This window comes from Theropithecus gelada, chromosome 1, assembly GCF_003255815.1.
Source record: "Theropithecus gelada isolate Dixy chromosome 1, Tgel_1.0, whole genome shotgun sequence".
NCBI lineage: Eukaryota > Metazoa > Chordata > Mammalia > Primates > Cercopithecidae > Theropithecus > Theropithecus gelada.
The window spans coordinates 39,182,447-39,198,203 of NC_037668.1; the positions used below are offsets into that span (position 1 = coordinate 39,182,447).

Consider the following 15,757-nt stretch of genomic DNA (forward strand, 5'->3'; position numbering starts at 1 on the left):
TTTTTTTTTGAGACGGAGTCTCGCTCTGTCACCCAGGCTGGAGTGCAGTGGCCGGATCTCAGCTCACTGCAAGCTCCGCCTCCCGGGTTCACGCCATTCTCCTGCCTCAGCCTCCCGAGTAGCTGGGACTACAGGCGCCTGCCACCTCCCACGGCTAGTTTTTTGTATTTTTTAGTAGAGACGGGGTTTAACCGTGTTAGCCAGGATGGTCTTGATCTCCTGACCTCGTGATCCGCCCGTCTCGGCCTCCCAAAGTGCTGGGATTACAGGCTTGAGCCACCGCGCCCAGCCTTATTTTATTTTTTTGAGACAGAGTCTCACTCTGTCGCCCAGGCTGGAGTGCAGTGGTGCAATCTTGGCTCACTGCAACCTCTGCCTCCTGGGTTCAAGTGATTCTCCTGCCTCAGCCGCCCAAGTAGCTGGGATTACGGGCATGTGCCACCACACCTGGCTAATTTTTGTATTTTTAGTAGAGATGGGGTTTTACCATGTTGGTCAGGCTGGTCTTGAACTCCGGAGCTCAAGTGATCTGCCCACCTCAGTCTCCCAAAGTGCTAGAATTACAGGCGTGAGCCACTGTGCCAGGTAAACGGTTGATTTTCTTTTGCTGGGTACTGGCGGGGAAAGGAGTACGTGCGTGTGTGTGTGTGTGTGTGTGTGTATGTGTGTGTGGAGACCATAAGCTTCATAAGGAAGGACAACATCTTTTACATAAAAGTGTTCGTGGAGGCCAAGTGCGGTGGCTCATGCCTGTAATCCTAGCACTTTGGGAGGCTGAGGCGGGTGGATCACCTGAGCTCAGGAGTTCGAGACTAGCCTGGGCAACAGGGTGAAACCCCATCTTCTAAAATAAAATTTAAAAAAATTAGCCAGGCGTGGCAGTGTGCGCCTGTAGTCTCAGCTACTCAGGAGGTTGAGGCAGGAGAATTGCTTGAACCAGGGAGGTGGAGGTTGCAGTGAGCCGAGATTGTGCCACTGCACTCCTGCACTCCAGCCTGGGTGACAGCGAGTCTCCGTCTCTTTAAAAAAATAGAGAGAGAGTTTGTGGAAAGGCTGCCTCTGAGAACTGAGTGAGTCCAGAGTCCAGTGATGAGGCTCCAGGAATCTGGGGTGCAGCCAGAGGCAGGGAAGCACCCCCTCTTCTTGGCACAACCCACAACTACAGGTTTTCTTTGAAGACTCATCCTTTGTGTGAATTCCAGTTTGCTTTCATACAAAAAAGCATTGTTTTAAAGTTGATCACTGAATAAAATTGATTCTCCTGGAAGGCCAACTTTGGTTATCTTGTGGATTTGAGTTGTCCCTGTCACACTTTCTCTACTCCCAAGACTATTGTTACCCCAGTTTGAGAAAGATGGACTGTTTCAAGTCAACAATATGTTACATAGCCTCTCTAGGCTAGCCTGGGAACCTAATGAGTATTTGTAACATTGTTTCATTAAGACAAATTTGTTTTTTCTTTTCTTTCTTTTTTTTTTTTTTTTTCCTTGAGACAAGATCTCTCTGTTACCCAGGCCAGAGGGCAGTGGCAGGATCGTAGCTCACTGCAACCTAGAGCTCCTGGGTTCCAGCGATGCTGCCACCTTGGGCTTCCAGAGTGTTGGTATTACAGGCATGAGCTGAGCCACTGTGCCTGGCATCTTTTTTCTTTTTGGTGAACTTGTTATGAGAAGTTTCTGTGAGAATACACATTTAAATTCTTTTTTCTTTTTCTTTTTTTCTTTTTCTTCTTTTTTGGAGCATTGGAGCAAGAGGGAGACTTGAGAACAGGGGCTGGATTTTTTTTTTTTTTTGAGATGGAGTCTCGCTGTGTTGCCCAGGCTGGATTGCCATGGCGCGATCTCAGCTCACTGCAACCTCTGCCTCCTGGGTTCAAGGCATTCTCCTGCCTCAGCCTCCCAAGTAGCTGGGACTACAGGTGCGCGGCACTACGCCTGGCTAATTTTTGTGTTTTTAGTAAAGACAGGGTTTCACCATGTTGGCCAGGTTGGTCTCAAACTCCTGACCTCAGGTGATCCACCCACCTCGGCCTCCCAAAGTGCTGGGATTACTGGCATGAGCCACTGTGCCTGGCCAATTTTTTTTTTTTTTAGACAGAGTCTCTCTCTGTCGCCCATGCTGGAGAGCAGCAGCTCAATCTTGGCTCACTGCAGCTTCTGCCTCGTGGGTTCAAGCGATTCTCCTGCCTCAGCCTCCCGAGTAGCTGGGACTACAGGCACACGCCACCACTCCCACTAATTTTTGTGTTTTTAATAGAGATGGGGGTTTCACCATGTTGGCCAGGCTGGTCTCGAGCTCCTGACCTCAGGTGATCCACCTGCCTTAGCCTCCCAAAGTGCTGGGATTACAGGTGTGATCCACCATGCCTGGCCAGAGAATACACAATTAAATTCTAAATCAATTCACTGGCAGACTTTGGAAAGCAACTGCCAATCTGAGTTGTTAATTTTTTTTTTTGAGATGGAGTCGCACTCTGTCATCCAGGCTGGAGTGCAGTGGTGTGATCTCAGCTCACTGCAGCTTCCGTCTCCTGGGTTCAAGCGATGCTCCTGCCTCAGCCTCCCAAGTAGCTGGATTACAGGTGCCCGCCACCACACCCGGCTAATATTTGTCTTTGTAGTAGAGACGGGGTTTCACTGTGTCGGCCAGGCTGGCCTCAAACTCCTGACCTCAAATGATCCACCTACCTCGGCTTCCCAAAGCTATGGGATTATAGACATAAGCCACCACACCTGGCCTGAGTTGTGAATTTATTTAGCTTTGAAATCTGTAGTCTCCTAGTATTGTTAAACATTTTGAAGAAGATAGATATTCTATAGGAAATACATTCTGGGAACTTTTGGGAATCGTCTTTAAGGCCTGTGTTACAAAGCATATTATATGAAAAATTGCTTTTTATTTTCCCTAGCTAGAGTAATTTTCTGGAGTTGGAGGTTTGACTTAGGAGAGTCTACGATATGCAGTGGCTGGCAGAGGATGCCCTGCTCCTTCCATCAAGGGCCTTAGTGCAGAGATACCGGAGGCAAAGCTGAAGTGGCAGAGAGGACTGAGATCATTGTTTCCTAAAACTTTCTTGTCAACAGATTAAGTTCGCTCTGTAAATGGTTCATTGTGCTTATTCCTTTTACTGTACTTTAAGAAGAATGTAAATCCAGACAGAGCAGCCTGGTTGTGAGGTTGAGACTGGGCCACCCTGTCCACGCGCACTTAATATTCTCCACCCAGACAGAACATCTGTGTTCTGGCCTCATTCTTTGTGGCTGCTCTTATGTCACCTCTGTCTTTTTTCTCTCCTGTGTGGTCCTTGCAGGTTGCTAATTAGAAAACTGTCTCTTGAAGTGGGTATTATTATCTCATGACAAGCAGATACTATCAATCACGATGAGATGACGTGATATTTGTATATTTAGCAGAATGTGAAGGATTAATTTGGCCAAATTATGGAGAATAATTTCTGTGTGAATTTATCTTTTAACTCAGCAGTTGTTCAGTGAGGACTCACCATGTGTGCTGGCTGCTTTGCTAGTTATTAAGGATGCAAAGATTCCTATTTATTCCTGCTTACAAAGTACCTGTGTATTTTGTGGGAAAGTTAGAAATGGAAAGAAAGGGTGTAATCAGAGTAATATATTATTGAATAGAGCTTATTATCTCAAATTACCTTTCCTAGCAAAGATAAAAGGACTAGAATGAGAATTTGAGTCCAACTTGTGAGCAAGAAGCAGACTCCAGTTTAAAGGATGTTCTTTGTGGCTGGGCACGGTGACTCACGCCTGTAATCCTAGCACTTTGGGAGGCCGAGGCAGCTGGATCATGAGGTCAGGAGTTCGAGACCAGCCTGGCCAAGATGGTGAAACCCCGTCTCTACTAAAAATACAAAAAAATTAGTGGGGCATGGTGGGGGCGCCTGTAATCCCAGCTACACAGAAGGCTGAGGCAGAGAATTGCTTGAACCCGGGAGGTGGAGGTTGCAGTGAGCCAAGATTGTGCCACTGCACTCCAGTCTGGGTGAGAGAATGAGACTCCGTCTCAAAAAAAAAAAAAAAAAAAAAAAAAAAAAAAGAGGATGTTCTTTGTTCTGCCTGTGTTATTGTGGAGGGAGGGAATGCATTAACTGCCTGTTGGGAACGGGGCATTAGGAGGCATCTGCATATGCTTTTTCCTGTAAGTTAGCCCTTGGAGAACGTCAGAATCTTGACCTAAGTAAAGCCATCCTTTGTGGAGGTTCTCCTTGTTCTTCTATTTAGTGTCTATTTAAGCAGGTACCCTCTGTATCGTGAGGCTCATTTTCTCTGCACTAGAGTTGTACACTGACCTTCTTGATTTGTCTGTGGCCTTAGCTGTGACCAAGGAAGCCAGGTTTGGAAGGACTCTAAGCCCCGAGCCTCCTGTCTGTTTGTACTCTTCAGGTGCCCTTGGCCCTAAGCGGAGGTGGAGAGATGGCCTTTGCTTTTTCCATCTCTTTACTTAATTGGGGTCTTGGGAACTTCACAAATTTTTGTGTCACTTTTGCTTAATGCCCTTTATCTAAAAGGATGGGCTACTTAGAGATCCCTGCTCTTTTGAAGTCTGACCCTGAACTTCTGTGTTTCATCAAAACTTTAAATAATACCAAACATTTTGGTGACTTGCTTCTGCCCTTTCTGCAGACATGCGAAAAGAACCACAATTAACACTGAAGATGTGAAGCTCTTAGCCAGGAGGAGTAATTCACTGGTGAGAGATGAATTTCTTTCCTCACTTCCCTTTCCCATTGGAATACATTATTCCCAATCAATCACTTGAAGCCGTGAAGTTATTCCCCAGGGCACCTTGCATTAGAAACTAGAGGTGGCTGAACCATTCAGACTTACCTGTAATTTACAGTCTTGCTTTCATTATGATGGATCTTGCTAAGCCAATTTGAAATTTTCTAATCAGCACTCTCTGGTTTTTATAATTTGCCTTTTTTTGTAATACCTCAAAACTTTGGTCCCATGTTTCATTTACAACATGATGTCAGAGACTGGTCACAGGCTAATCTGTAGGGATAGTTTTACGGTGTTCACAGTTCTCCAGATGGGCCAGGTATAGAAGGAGTTTCTGTGTGGCTGGATATGCAGGAAAAAGCACGTTTTCCATCTTTTTAAGTCTAGAAATCATTTTGACCAAGCGTCCGTTGTTCAGGTGAAGACTCAGAGATGCTCTGGTCATCCCAGGCTAGTGGCTTTGGCCAGTGGCAGAGCCAGCACGCCGGGGAGATTTCCTGACTGAGTCTAATGCTAGACATTGAAGCACTGGATGGCTGTGGTAGAATGTGGGCCCCACAAGAGCAGGGGCTTTTGTCTCTTTGTTCTCTCTCCATCTGTGTTGCCTAGAACAGTCCTGGCACACAGGAGCAGCTCAATAAATAGTTGTTGAATGAATGAATTTGTATAGCAGTTTACAGGAGCTTTTCCAGATACTATTTTACATATATTATCTAATGCTCACAACTTTTTTTTCTTTTTTTTTTTTTTGATGGAGTCTCACTCTGTTATCCAGGCTGGAGTGATACTCAGCTCACTGCAACCTTCACCTCCCGGGTTCAAGCAGTTCCCTGCCTCAGCCCCTCGAGTAGCTGGGATTATAGGCTCCCACCACCATGCCCGGCTAATTTTTGTATTTTTAGTAGAGATGGAGTTTCACCATATTGTCCAGGCTGGTCTTGAACTCCTGACCTCGTGATCCACCCACCTTGGCCTCCCAAAGTGCTGGGATTACAGGCGTGAGCCACCGCGCCTGGCACTTTTTATTTTTTATTTTTAATTGTAGACATGCGATCTCTGTGTTGCCCAGGCTGGTCTTGAACTCCTGGGCTCAAGCAGTCTTCCCGCCTTGGTTTCCCAAAATGCCGGGATTCCAGGTGTGTGCCACATTTTTTTTTTTTTTTGACAGGGTCTCACTTTGTCACCCAGGCCAAGTGCAGTGGCGCAATCATTGCTCATTGCAGTCCCCGTCTCCTGGGCTCCAGTGATCCTTCCACCTTAACTTCTCAAGCAGCTGGGACTACAGGTGCATGCCACCACACCGACTAATTTTTTCTATTTTTTATGAGACGGGATTTCACCATATTGCCTGGGCTGGTCTCAAACTCCTGGGCTCAAATGATCTGCCTGCCCTGGCCTCCCAAAGTGCTGGGATTACAGGCATGAGCCACTGCACCCAGCCACAACTCTTTTTTTTTTTTTTTTTTTGAGATGGAGTCTCGCTCTGTCCCCCAGGCTGGAGTGCACTGGCGTGATCTCGGCTCACTGCAAGCTCCGCCTCCCAGGTTCACGCCATTCTCCTGCCTCAGCCTCCTGAGTAGCTGGAACTACAGGCGCCTGCCACCTTGCCCAGCTAATTTTTTGTATTTTTAGTAGAGATGGGGTTTCACCGTGGTCTCGATCTCCTGACCTTGTGATCTGCCTGCCTCGGCCTCCCAGAGTGCTGGGATTACAGGCGTGAGCCACCGCGCCCGGCCACCACAACTCTTACTAACACAACTTACTGGCTAGGTGCAGTGGCTCATGCCAATAATCCCAGAACTTTGGGAGGCCAAGGCAGGAGGATTGCTTGAGCGTAGGAGTTTGAGACCAGCCTGGCCCACATAGTGAGATCCTCATATCTACAAAAATTTTTTAAAAAAGAAGAAAAGACCGGGTCGTGGTGGCTCACGCTTGTAATCCCAACACTTTGGGAGGCCGAGGCGGGGGGATCACAAGGTCAGGAGATCGAGACCATCCTGGCTAACACGGTGAAACTCTGTCTCTACTAAAAATACACACAAAAAATTAGCCAGGCGTGGTGGCGGGCGCCTGTAGTCCCAGCTACTCAGGAGGCTGAGGCAGGAGAGTGGTGTGAACCCGGGAGGTGGAGACTGCAGTGAGCCGAGATCGCGCCACTGCGCTCCAGCCTGGATGACAGAGCGAGACTCTGTCTCGAAAAAAAAAAAAAGAAGAAGAAAAAAATTGAAGCTGCATTTAATTCTAAGAAATGTAACCCAGGCTTTGGCTTTTCTACCCAAATTCTTTGAGTCAGAGGTGGTTGTGGAAGGTTTAGTTTTCTTTGTTTATTTGTTTAGGTTTATAAAATGGTTACAGCCAGATATAAATACAGATTTTTTTTTAATAGCTAAAATACATCACAGACAAAAGTGAAGAGATTGCTCAGATTAACCTAGAACGAAAAGCACAGAAGAAAAAGAAGTCAGAGGATGGAGGCAAAAATTCAAGGGAGCCAGCAGAGGCTGGAGTGGTGGAAAGTGAGAATTAAAGCCCCTCGCCGCCTGGAAAATGCAATGCAGCCTTCTACAGGTAGAGCCGCCTAGAAATGCGCATGGCTGCCAAGGAGACTTCGAAGGGTTAGAGACTAAAAAATACGTAAATAAAAAGACTAGGCTAGGGGGCTTTTTTTGCTGAATTCTCCACATTGTTAACTGCAAAAGCTAGTTTTAGAGAATGGGAAAGTCTTAAGCAAAATACTCCCAGATCTCACTCCAGAACATAAAAATGGTGTGTGCTTGAATGGTATATATTAGAAATTACATCTATTGTAATTAAAATTGTGTGTGCAGTTAAACATGGTTGACTTTTTCAAGCAAAAATCAGTTCATCTTTTGATGTAATTTTGTAGGCTAAATGACAATCTCTGAAGGATGAATAAAGTTACATTTATTTAGCTTTTCTGGTTACTAATGTTGTTTTTAAATATAGGCCTCCTTTGGTCACCAGGTAAAAGGGCATATGTTTGGGAATGGCCCTTTTTACTTTTTTGTTTTTGGAGAAGGAGTCTTTTTTTTTTTTTTTTTTTTTTGAGACGGAGTCTCGCTCTGTCCCCCAGGCTGGAGTGCAGTGGCGCAATCTCGGCTCACTGCAAGCTCCGCCTCCCAGGTTCACGCCATTCTCCTGCCTCAGCCTCCTGAGTAGCTGGGACTACAGGCACCCACCACTGCGCCCGGCTAATTTTTTGTATTTTTAGTAGAGACGGGGTTTCACCGTGGTCTCGATCTCCTGACCTTGTGATCCGCCTGCCTCGGCCTCCCAAAGTGCTGGGATTACAGGCGTGAGCCACCGCGCCCGGCTGGAGAAGGAGTCTTGCTCCGTTACCCAGGCTGGAGTGCAGTAGCACGATCTCACCTCACTGCAACCTCTGCCTGCCGGGTTCAAGCAGTTCTCTGCCTCAGCCTCCTGAGTAGCTGGAATTATAGGTGCACGCCACCATGCCTGGCTAATGTTTGTAGTTTTAGTAGAGACGGGGTTTCACCATCTTGGCCGGGCTGGTCTTCAACTCCTGACCTTGTGATCCACCCACCTTGGCCTCCCAAAGTGCTGGAATTGCAGATGTGAGCCACTGTGCCCAGCCTTTTAATTTTTTTTTATATATTATTTTTGTGTGTGTGAGACACAGTCTTGCTCTGTTGCCAGGCTAGAGTGCAATGGTGTGATCTCAGCTCACTGCAACCTCCACCTCCCAGTTTCCCAAGTAGCTGGGACTACAGGCGTGCGCCACCATACCCAGCTAATTTGTGTGTGTGTTGTGTGTGTTTTGTTTTTTCTCATGCCTTTGGGTTTCTTAGAGGTCCAGGCACGCCTTTCCCTTTACCCTTTGGCAATGTGGTGAAGAGAAGGGGCAGGGGTTTGTGGAGCCCGTTCTGTGTGCCAGGCACCCACTGGGTACTCCATGTATTACCTCGCTGGTCTCCACAACTTGATCGGCGTAGATCTGATTCTTCACCTTCTCCCGACGAGCAAATGGAAGTTTGATGAGGTTCACCAGCTGCCCAGGGTCACCCGGCCACAGTCAGGTGACAGTGTTCACATTTGGGGCCGCTCACTCTAGAATGGGTGAGAGAAAAGGGCATTCATTTGGAGTAGAATTTATACCATCTGTCCCCAAATAGGATCAGCAAAAGATGCCCCAAAGCTACCCTGACTCTCCAAGGGAGGCGCTAAGCTATGGCCGTAGTAGGGCGCCAAGTTCATACTTTGTGGTTTCGGGTCTGCAAATGGCTCAGCACTTGTTCTCATGTTAATTATAATATCTGTGTGTCATATCAGTGAATGAAAAGTGAATCATAAAGCCTGCCTTCCTAGTACGGTCAGCCAAAGACCTGTATGTTAGCAGTTTCATTTTCGGATAAGCACTCTTTAAACTCCTTATTGGCCGGGCGCGGTGGCTCAAGCCTGTAATCCCAGCACTTTGGGAGGCCGAGATGGGCGGATCACGAGGTCAGGAGATCGAGACCATCCTGGCGAACACCGTGAAACCCCATCTCTACTAAAAACAAAAAACTAGCCGGGCGAGGTGGCGGGCGCCTGTAGTCCCAGCTACTCGGGAGGCTGAGGCAGGAGAATGGCGTAAACCCGGGAGGCGGAGCTTGCAGTGAGCTGAGATCTGGCCACTGCACTCCAGCCCGGGCGACAGAGCGAGACTCCGTCTCAAAAAAAAAAAAAAAAAAAAAAAAAAAAAAACTCCTTATTGGCCAGGTGCAGTGGCTTGTGTCTGTAGTCCCAGCAACTTGGAAGGCTGAGGCAGGAGATTCACTTAAGTCTGGGAGTTTGAGACCAGCCCGGGCAGCACAGTGAGACCCCATCTCTAAAAAAAATAAAAAATAAGTTAGTTAGGCATGGTGATGCCTGCCTGTAGACCCAGCCAGCTACTCAAGAGGCTGAGGCAGACGGTTGCTTGATCCTGGGAGTTGAAGGCATTAGTGAAGTGAGTGTGCTACTGCACTGCAGCCTGGTGCACTGGGGTGACAGAACAAGACCCCAACTCTAAAAAATAAATTTGGGAGGCTGAGACAGGAGAATCGCTTGAACCCAGGAGGTGGAGGCTGCAGTGAGCCGAGATTGTGCCACAGTACTCCAGCCTGGGCGAGAGTGAGACTCAGTCTCAAAATAAAATAAATTTAAAACTCATCAAGAAGAGTTTAGGGAATAGATACTATAGACTTTCCAAAGGTTGAAAGATCTGGGTTGGCGTCTTAGGTTTGCAACCCTAGTAGCTGTATAACTTTCAGAGACTTTGTGCTTTTTTTTTTTTTTTTTTTTTTCATTGAGACAGGGTCTCTGTCACCCAGACTGGAATGCAGTGGCACGATCATGACTCACTGCAGCCTCAACCTCCCAGGCTTAAGCGATCCTTCTGCCTCAGCCTCCTGAGTAGCTGGGACTACAGGCTAGTGCTACCCTGCCCGGCTAATTTTTTAGTTTTTTTTTGTAGAGATAGGGTCTCAGAATGTTGCCCAGGCTGGTCTCAAACTCCTGGGCTGGACTCAAGTGATTCTCCTGCCTCAACCTCCCAAAGTGCTAAGATTATAGGCATGAGTCTCTGCACTTGGCCTTTTATTTTCTTTTCTTTTCTGAGATAGTCTCTTGCCCTGTACAGTGGCGTGATCACAGCTCACTGCAGCTATGAATACCTGAGCTCAGGCAATCCTCCTGCCTCAGCCTCCCAAGTACCCAAGACTGCAGGTGTGTGTTACCACACCGGGCTAAGTTTCTTTTCTTTTTGAGACAAGGTCTCACTCTGTCATCCATGCTGGAGTACAGGGGCTCAATCTTGACTCACTGCAGCCTCCACGTCCCATGCTCAGGTGATCCTCCTACCTCAGCCTCCCAAGTAGCTGGGGCCACAGGTGTGTGCCACCATGTCTAGCTAGTTTTTGTATTTTTTTTTTGGTAGAGGTGGGGTTTTGCATGTTGCCCAGGCTAGTCTTGAACTCCTGGGCTCAAGTGATCCTCCTGCCTCAGCCTCCCAAAGAACTGGGATTGTAGGCATGAGTCACTGCACCCGGCCTTTTTTTTTTTTGAGATGGGCTCTTGCTATGTCACCCAGGCTGATCACAGCTCACTGCAGCCATGACTTCCTGGGCTCGAGCAATCCTTCTGCCTCAGCCTCCCAAGTGCCTGAGACTGCAGGTGTGTGTTGCCACACCTGGCTAAGGTTTTCTTTTTTCTTTTTTGTCATAAAGTCGCATTCTATCACCCATGCTGTAGTGCAGTGGTGAAATCTTGGCTCACTGCAGCCTTGACCTCCTATGCTCAGATGATCCTCCTACCTCAGCCCCCCAAGTAGCTGGGACTACGGGTGTGCGTCTCCACGTCCAGCTAATTTCTGTAGGGATGGGGTTTTGCCATGTTGCCCAGGCTGGTCTTGAACTCCTGGGCTCAAGCGATCCTCCCACCTCAGCCTCCCAAGTAGTCAGGACTACAGGTGTGCATTGCCATGCCTTGCTAAATTTTGTTTTTTGGTGGAGATGGGGTCTTGCTATGTTGCCCAGTCTGGTCTTGAACTCCTGGGCTTAAGTGATCCTGTCATCTTCACCTTCCAAAGTTTGCCACCTTCTTGAAACAGTCATCAGTTCTCATGAAGTCTTCCCCAATTTGCAGCACATTCCCCTTCTTTGCACACTTCTTATCGCACTGAAAAATGTCCTTGTCTTTCATTTGTGTCCATGTATCCTATTTCTTTTAGGCTGCAACACCTCTGTCGGGATGTGGGTGGCATGGGTCCCTTGTGGTATTGCAAGTTCCATGCTGGGTGCTCAGAATGTTTAATGAGCTCATCAAATAAAATTGGCACACTAGACTAACGATACAGGAAGTTGGTGAGGCCGGGTGTGGTGGCCTCACGCCTATAATCCCAGCACTTTGGGAGGCTGAGATGGGTGGATCACTTGAGTTCAGAAGTTTGAGACCAGCATGGCCAACATGGTGAAATCTCTATTAAAAATACTAAAAATACAAAAATTAGCTGGGCGTGGTGGCTCGTGCCTGTAATCCCAGCTACTCGGGAGGCTGAGACAGGAGAATCCCTTGAACCTGAGAGGTGGAGGTTGCAGTGAGCTGAAGTTGTGCCACCGCACTCCAGCCTGGGTGACAGAGCGAGACTCTGTCTCAAAAACAAAAAGAAGCTGGCTGAACTGCTGTGAATGTCTCATCTCCAAGTATAACTCAACATTTTTAGTGTCATTTATAGGAATTTTGGTACAGAAATAACAGATGAAGCAACATACGACATATAAGTCTCTGGCCAGCAGGCCATGCTGATCTTACCTAGGATTTTAACATAAGCAAAAAGACTGTGACAAATTCAAGATTGAGATTTCCCCCGTGAAGGTGTAAACCAGGACTCTGGAAAACTGAAAACAAATGTGTTCACTTCTAGAAAGTGCCATCAGTTTTGGGTTGTGTTACTTCAATTTACAGCCTTGCTTTGGATGTTGGTCATCTATAGTAGGTTTGGGTGGATGTTCCAGATTTTACTCGGTGTCCAGTTGGGTGAAGGGGTCTGTGCATTTGTCTGTGTGATTCAGCAATGAGGGCCTGTGAGGGAGAGCCAGCAGGTAGCACAGGGAGGGACTCCATGGTCTGCACTCTCAGCAGCGGCGCCAGCCTCGGGAGGACAGAGAGCCCTGGGAGTTGGCTGAGGGCAGGGCCGGGCACTGTTTCCCAAACTGTGACTGTGCCCTGCAGTAACAATACGTCTCACACCCGACACACACAACGTGAATCATTATTTATCCTCGCTACGGGTGATGCACACTAATTTCAATTTCATCCTAAAGGAAAGTACCGGCCTGTGACCTACAAGCGGTGGTCAGGAGCAGTTTAGAAAACACTGGACCGGGCCGGGCGCGGTGGCTCACGCCTGTAATCCCAGCACTTTGGGAGGCCAAGGTGGGCGGATCACGAGGTCAGGAGATCGAGACCAGCCTGGCTAACGTGGTAAAACTCTGTCTCTACTAAAAATACAAAATTAGCTAGGCATGGTGGCACATGCCTGTAATCCCAGTTACTCAGGAGGCTGAGGCAGGAGAATCACTTGAACCCGAGAGGCAGAGGTTGCGGTGAGCCGAGATCACACCATTGCACTCCAGCCTGGGCAATAAGAGCGAGACTCCATCTCAAAAAAAAGAAAACACTGGACGATCAGGAGTTCGAGACCAGCCTGGCCAACATGGTGAAAACCTGTCCCTACTAAAAATACAAAAATTAGCCAGGCATGGTGGTGGGTGCCTGAAATCCCAGCTACTTGGGAGGCTGAGGCAGGAGAATCGCTTGAACCCAGGAGGCAGAGGATGCAGTGAGCTGGGTGTGCCATTGCACCCCAGGCCGAGTGGGCCAGAGCCCGGCTGACCTGGGGCCGGGTGCTTGTTGGAAATGCAGCTCTCAACTCCTTCCTGCCCCAGCGCATCAGTACCTGGGTGCTTGTTGGAAATGCAGCTCTCAACTCCTTCCTGCCCCAGCGCATCAGGACCTGCCTGCAAAGCGATTGTCTGCACTTCAGTTTGAGAAGGCCTGGCCTAGAGGACGGTGGGTCTGGCCTGCTGGGCTGAGAGGCAGTACTGGGAGCGATTCTTGGGGCCTCCTTGCCAACAATTTGGTGAAACCAGCGGATACTATCGTAGCATCTCTGAGCTCCCATTGCCTCCTTGTTTCTCTGCCCGTAGTAGAAGAATGTCTTTGAAATTACTGGATGAGTTTCAGTCATACTTTCACATGGGCACAATTTCACATTCAAGCTCCTTATCCAAGGCTAATTTTATATTATGTTAAATCACTTGTTTTTGTTCTCACGGCTTCCTGCCTACTATAGGCATAATTACGAGGAAGCAGAACTTCTCCAGCAGCGAGCGCACATGCGTTCCAAAATAAGAGCAAATTCGCTCTAAACACAGGAAAAGACCTGAAGCTTTAATTAAGGAGTTAGATCCAATCCTAAAGCGCTTTTGTGGGCACTGATTGCTCCAGCTTCTGCGTCACTGCGTGAGGGAAGAGGATCCAGGCGTTAGACATGTACAGACACAAAAAACAGCTGGAGATTGGGCTTAAAATACCCACCAAGCTCCAAAGAAGACACCCAAGTCCCCAAAACATTGATTTCAGGGCTGCCAGGAAGGAAGAGCAGCAGCAGGGTGTGAGAGAAGCTCCCGTCAGCCCACAAGATGCCGTTGCCCCCTGGCCTCCTGCTGCTGCTGCTCTCTGGGGCCACGGCCACCGCCGCCCTGCCCCTGGAGGGCAGCCCCACTGGCCCAGACAGCGAGGTGAGTACAGTCCCGACGTGGCCACACGCTAGCCCACTCTCTGTCTCTTGTTGGCTTTTTGGCCTGCATGGTGAGTGTGTGTGTGCACGTATGTTGCAGTTCACAGCTTGGACAGGACACAGGGCTGAGCTTTGTAGTGATCTTGGCTGGCTTGAGGTACTGGGATGTTACATTCAGATCACTGATCCTCAGTGACATGTCCCAACCCATGAAGCCTGCTGGAAACCTGTGCGGCTCAAGGAGGACCCTTCATGCCAGGGCTCCCTCCGTCGGGTGTCTGGGAAAGGGGAAGCGAGTGTACCGGTCCACTGCAGGGCAGGCGTGGAGCTGCGACAGCCCTTCCAGAGCCTTCAGGTACACACAGCACAGGCTCCCACTGGCTCAGAGTAACTGGCATCGTTACATTTTCCGTTGTGAGAATTTGTTACTTCATGAGGTGATTGATTGTTCTTTTTTCCATTTTGAGAAAGTTCCAAGAAAGAGTATATAAAGTTGAGCATTAAAAATGGATTTTTCTCTAAAATTATCAGATGAGTTTCAGGCAGGCCATTTATCAGCAGATTACTCCCAGAAGCTTTCTAAGGGATTTGAAAAACCAGAATTTAACGTTTCAGTCCCATCGTCTCAGAAAGCAACTTGTGGACATCCAGGAGTGTGGCCAAAGGTGGGAGAACGAATAAATTAGCCTGATCCACCTTGGGGCTTCTCAGCTGCCAGTCACTGGGGGGAAAGTGGCAGATTTCCTGAGGTCTCCTAATTAAGGACCTTAGCAGAGTGTGGAGCAAAACCACCAGGTTTTTTTCCTTGACTTAAAATGACCAACTTTTCCTTTTCTCTAATTAGAGCAATTTATTTAAGGCGTTCGCTTCACTTTCTCATCCTCATCCTTTAAGTGGAAATGAGGCTTATTGCTATGGAGCATCTTTTCATTTTTTTCTCTTTATTTATTTATTTTTAATATTTTCTTTCTCTTCAGGGTAGTCTTCTAGTAGATCTTTTTTTTTTTTTTTTTGTGAGGAGATTGCATATCTTCGAATGCCTGCTGCCTGAGCCAGATTGCTGAGTTTTCTTTCCTTTGCCATCTGCTTCTCTTTAAAAGCATATGCAGGAAGCGGCAGGAATAAGGAAAAGCAGCCTCCTGACTTTCCTCGCTTGGTGGTTTGAGTGGACCTCCCAGGCCAGTGCCGGGCCCCTCATAGGAGAGGAAGCCAGGGAGGTGGCCAGGCGGCAGGAAGGCGCACCCCCCCAGCAATCCGCACGCCGGGACAGAACGCCCTGCAAGAACTTCTTCTGGAAGACCTTCTCCTCCTGCAAATAAAACCTCACCCGTGATTACTCACGCAAGTGTAATGACAGACCTGAATAAAATGTATTAAGCAGCAGCGATCTTTCCTTTCCTCCTTCCCAAGTCATTTGAAAAGTGTTTTTTATTTAAATTCCAATAATGCCCAATACTGACATGTCTTAAGTAATTTGGAACCCAAAGTGAACATCTTTGATAAAGATTGTTTTGTGGTTTGACTGAACCATGCTAAGTGCAGGCACTGGGCTTTCCTTCTGACGTTCATTATGGTGGCTCTGTCTTTGATTTAAAATAAAAGAGTTAAAGGCTACATAATTAAGAGTTCAGAATAACATCTTATTTCAGTTTATGAATTGATATGAATTGTCTAATTTAAAAAATATTTCCCTAACATTAAAAGGAAA

The 15,757-nt window shown here is 47.7% G+C and overlaps 2 protein-coding genes across 3 annotated transcripts in view; both read left to right on the forward strand.

The window, feature by feature from the left end:
* Positions 1 to 15,685, forward strand: part of LOC112632752 (centromere protein S-like) — a 22,294-nt gene extending 6,609 nt beyond the window's left edge. Inside the window, exons 4-6 of one of the 2 annotated variants that reach the window (XM_025398731.1) lie at positions 4,650 to 4,716; positions 7,135 to 7,316; positions 15,150 to 15,685. In XM_025398731.1, coding sequence (XP_025254516.1) covers positions 4,650 to 4,716; positions 7,135 to 7,275 — 208 coding nt within the window. In that variant the 3' untranslated portion in view covers positions 7,276 to 7,316; positions 15,150 to 15,685. Of the gene's footprint in view, positions 1 to 4,649; positions 4,717 to 7,134; positions 7,682 to 15,149 lie in introns of those variants that run through there. The other variant, XM_025398723.1, reaches the window with a different exon arrangement.
* On the forward strand, positions 13,396 to 15,685 carry CORT (cortistatin). Its single transcript, XM_025398745.1, has 2 exons — positions 13,396 to 14,050; positions 15,150 to 15,685. Exons 1-2 carry the CDS (start codon positions 13,952 to 13,954, stop codon positions 15,366 to 15,368), a joined length of 318 nt encoding a protein of 105 aa, XP_025254530.1. The 5' UTR covers positions 13,396 to 13,951; the 3' UTR covers positions 15,369 to 15,685.
* Positions 15,686 to 15,757: the final 72 nt, after the last annotated feature.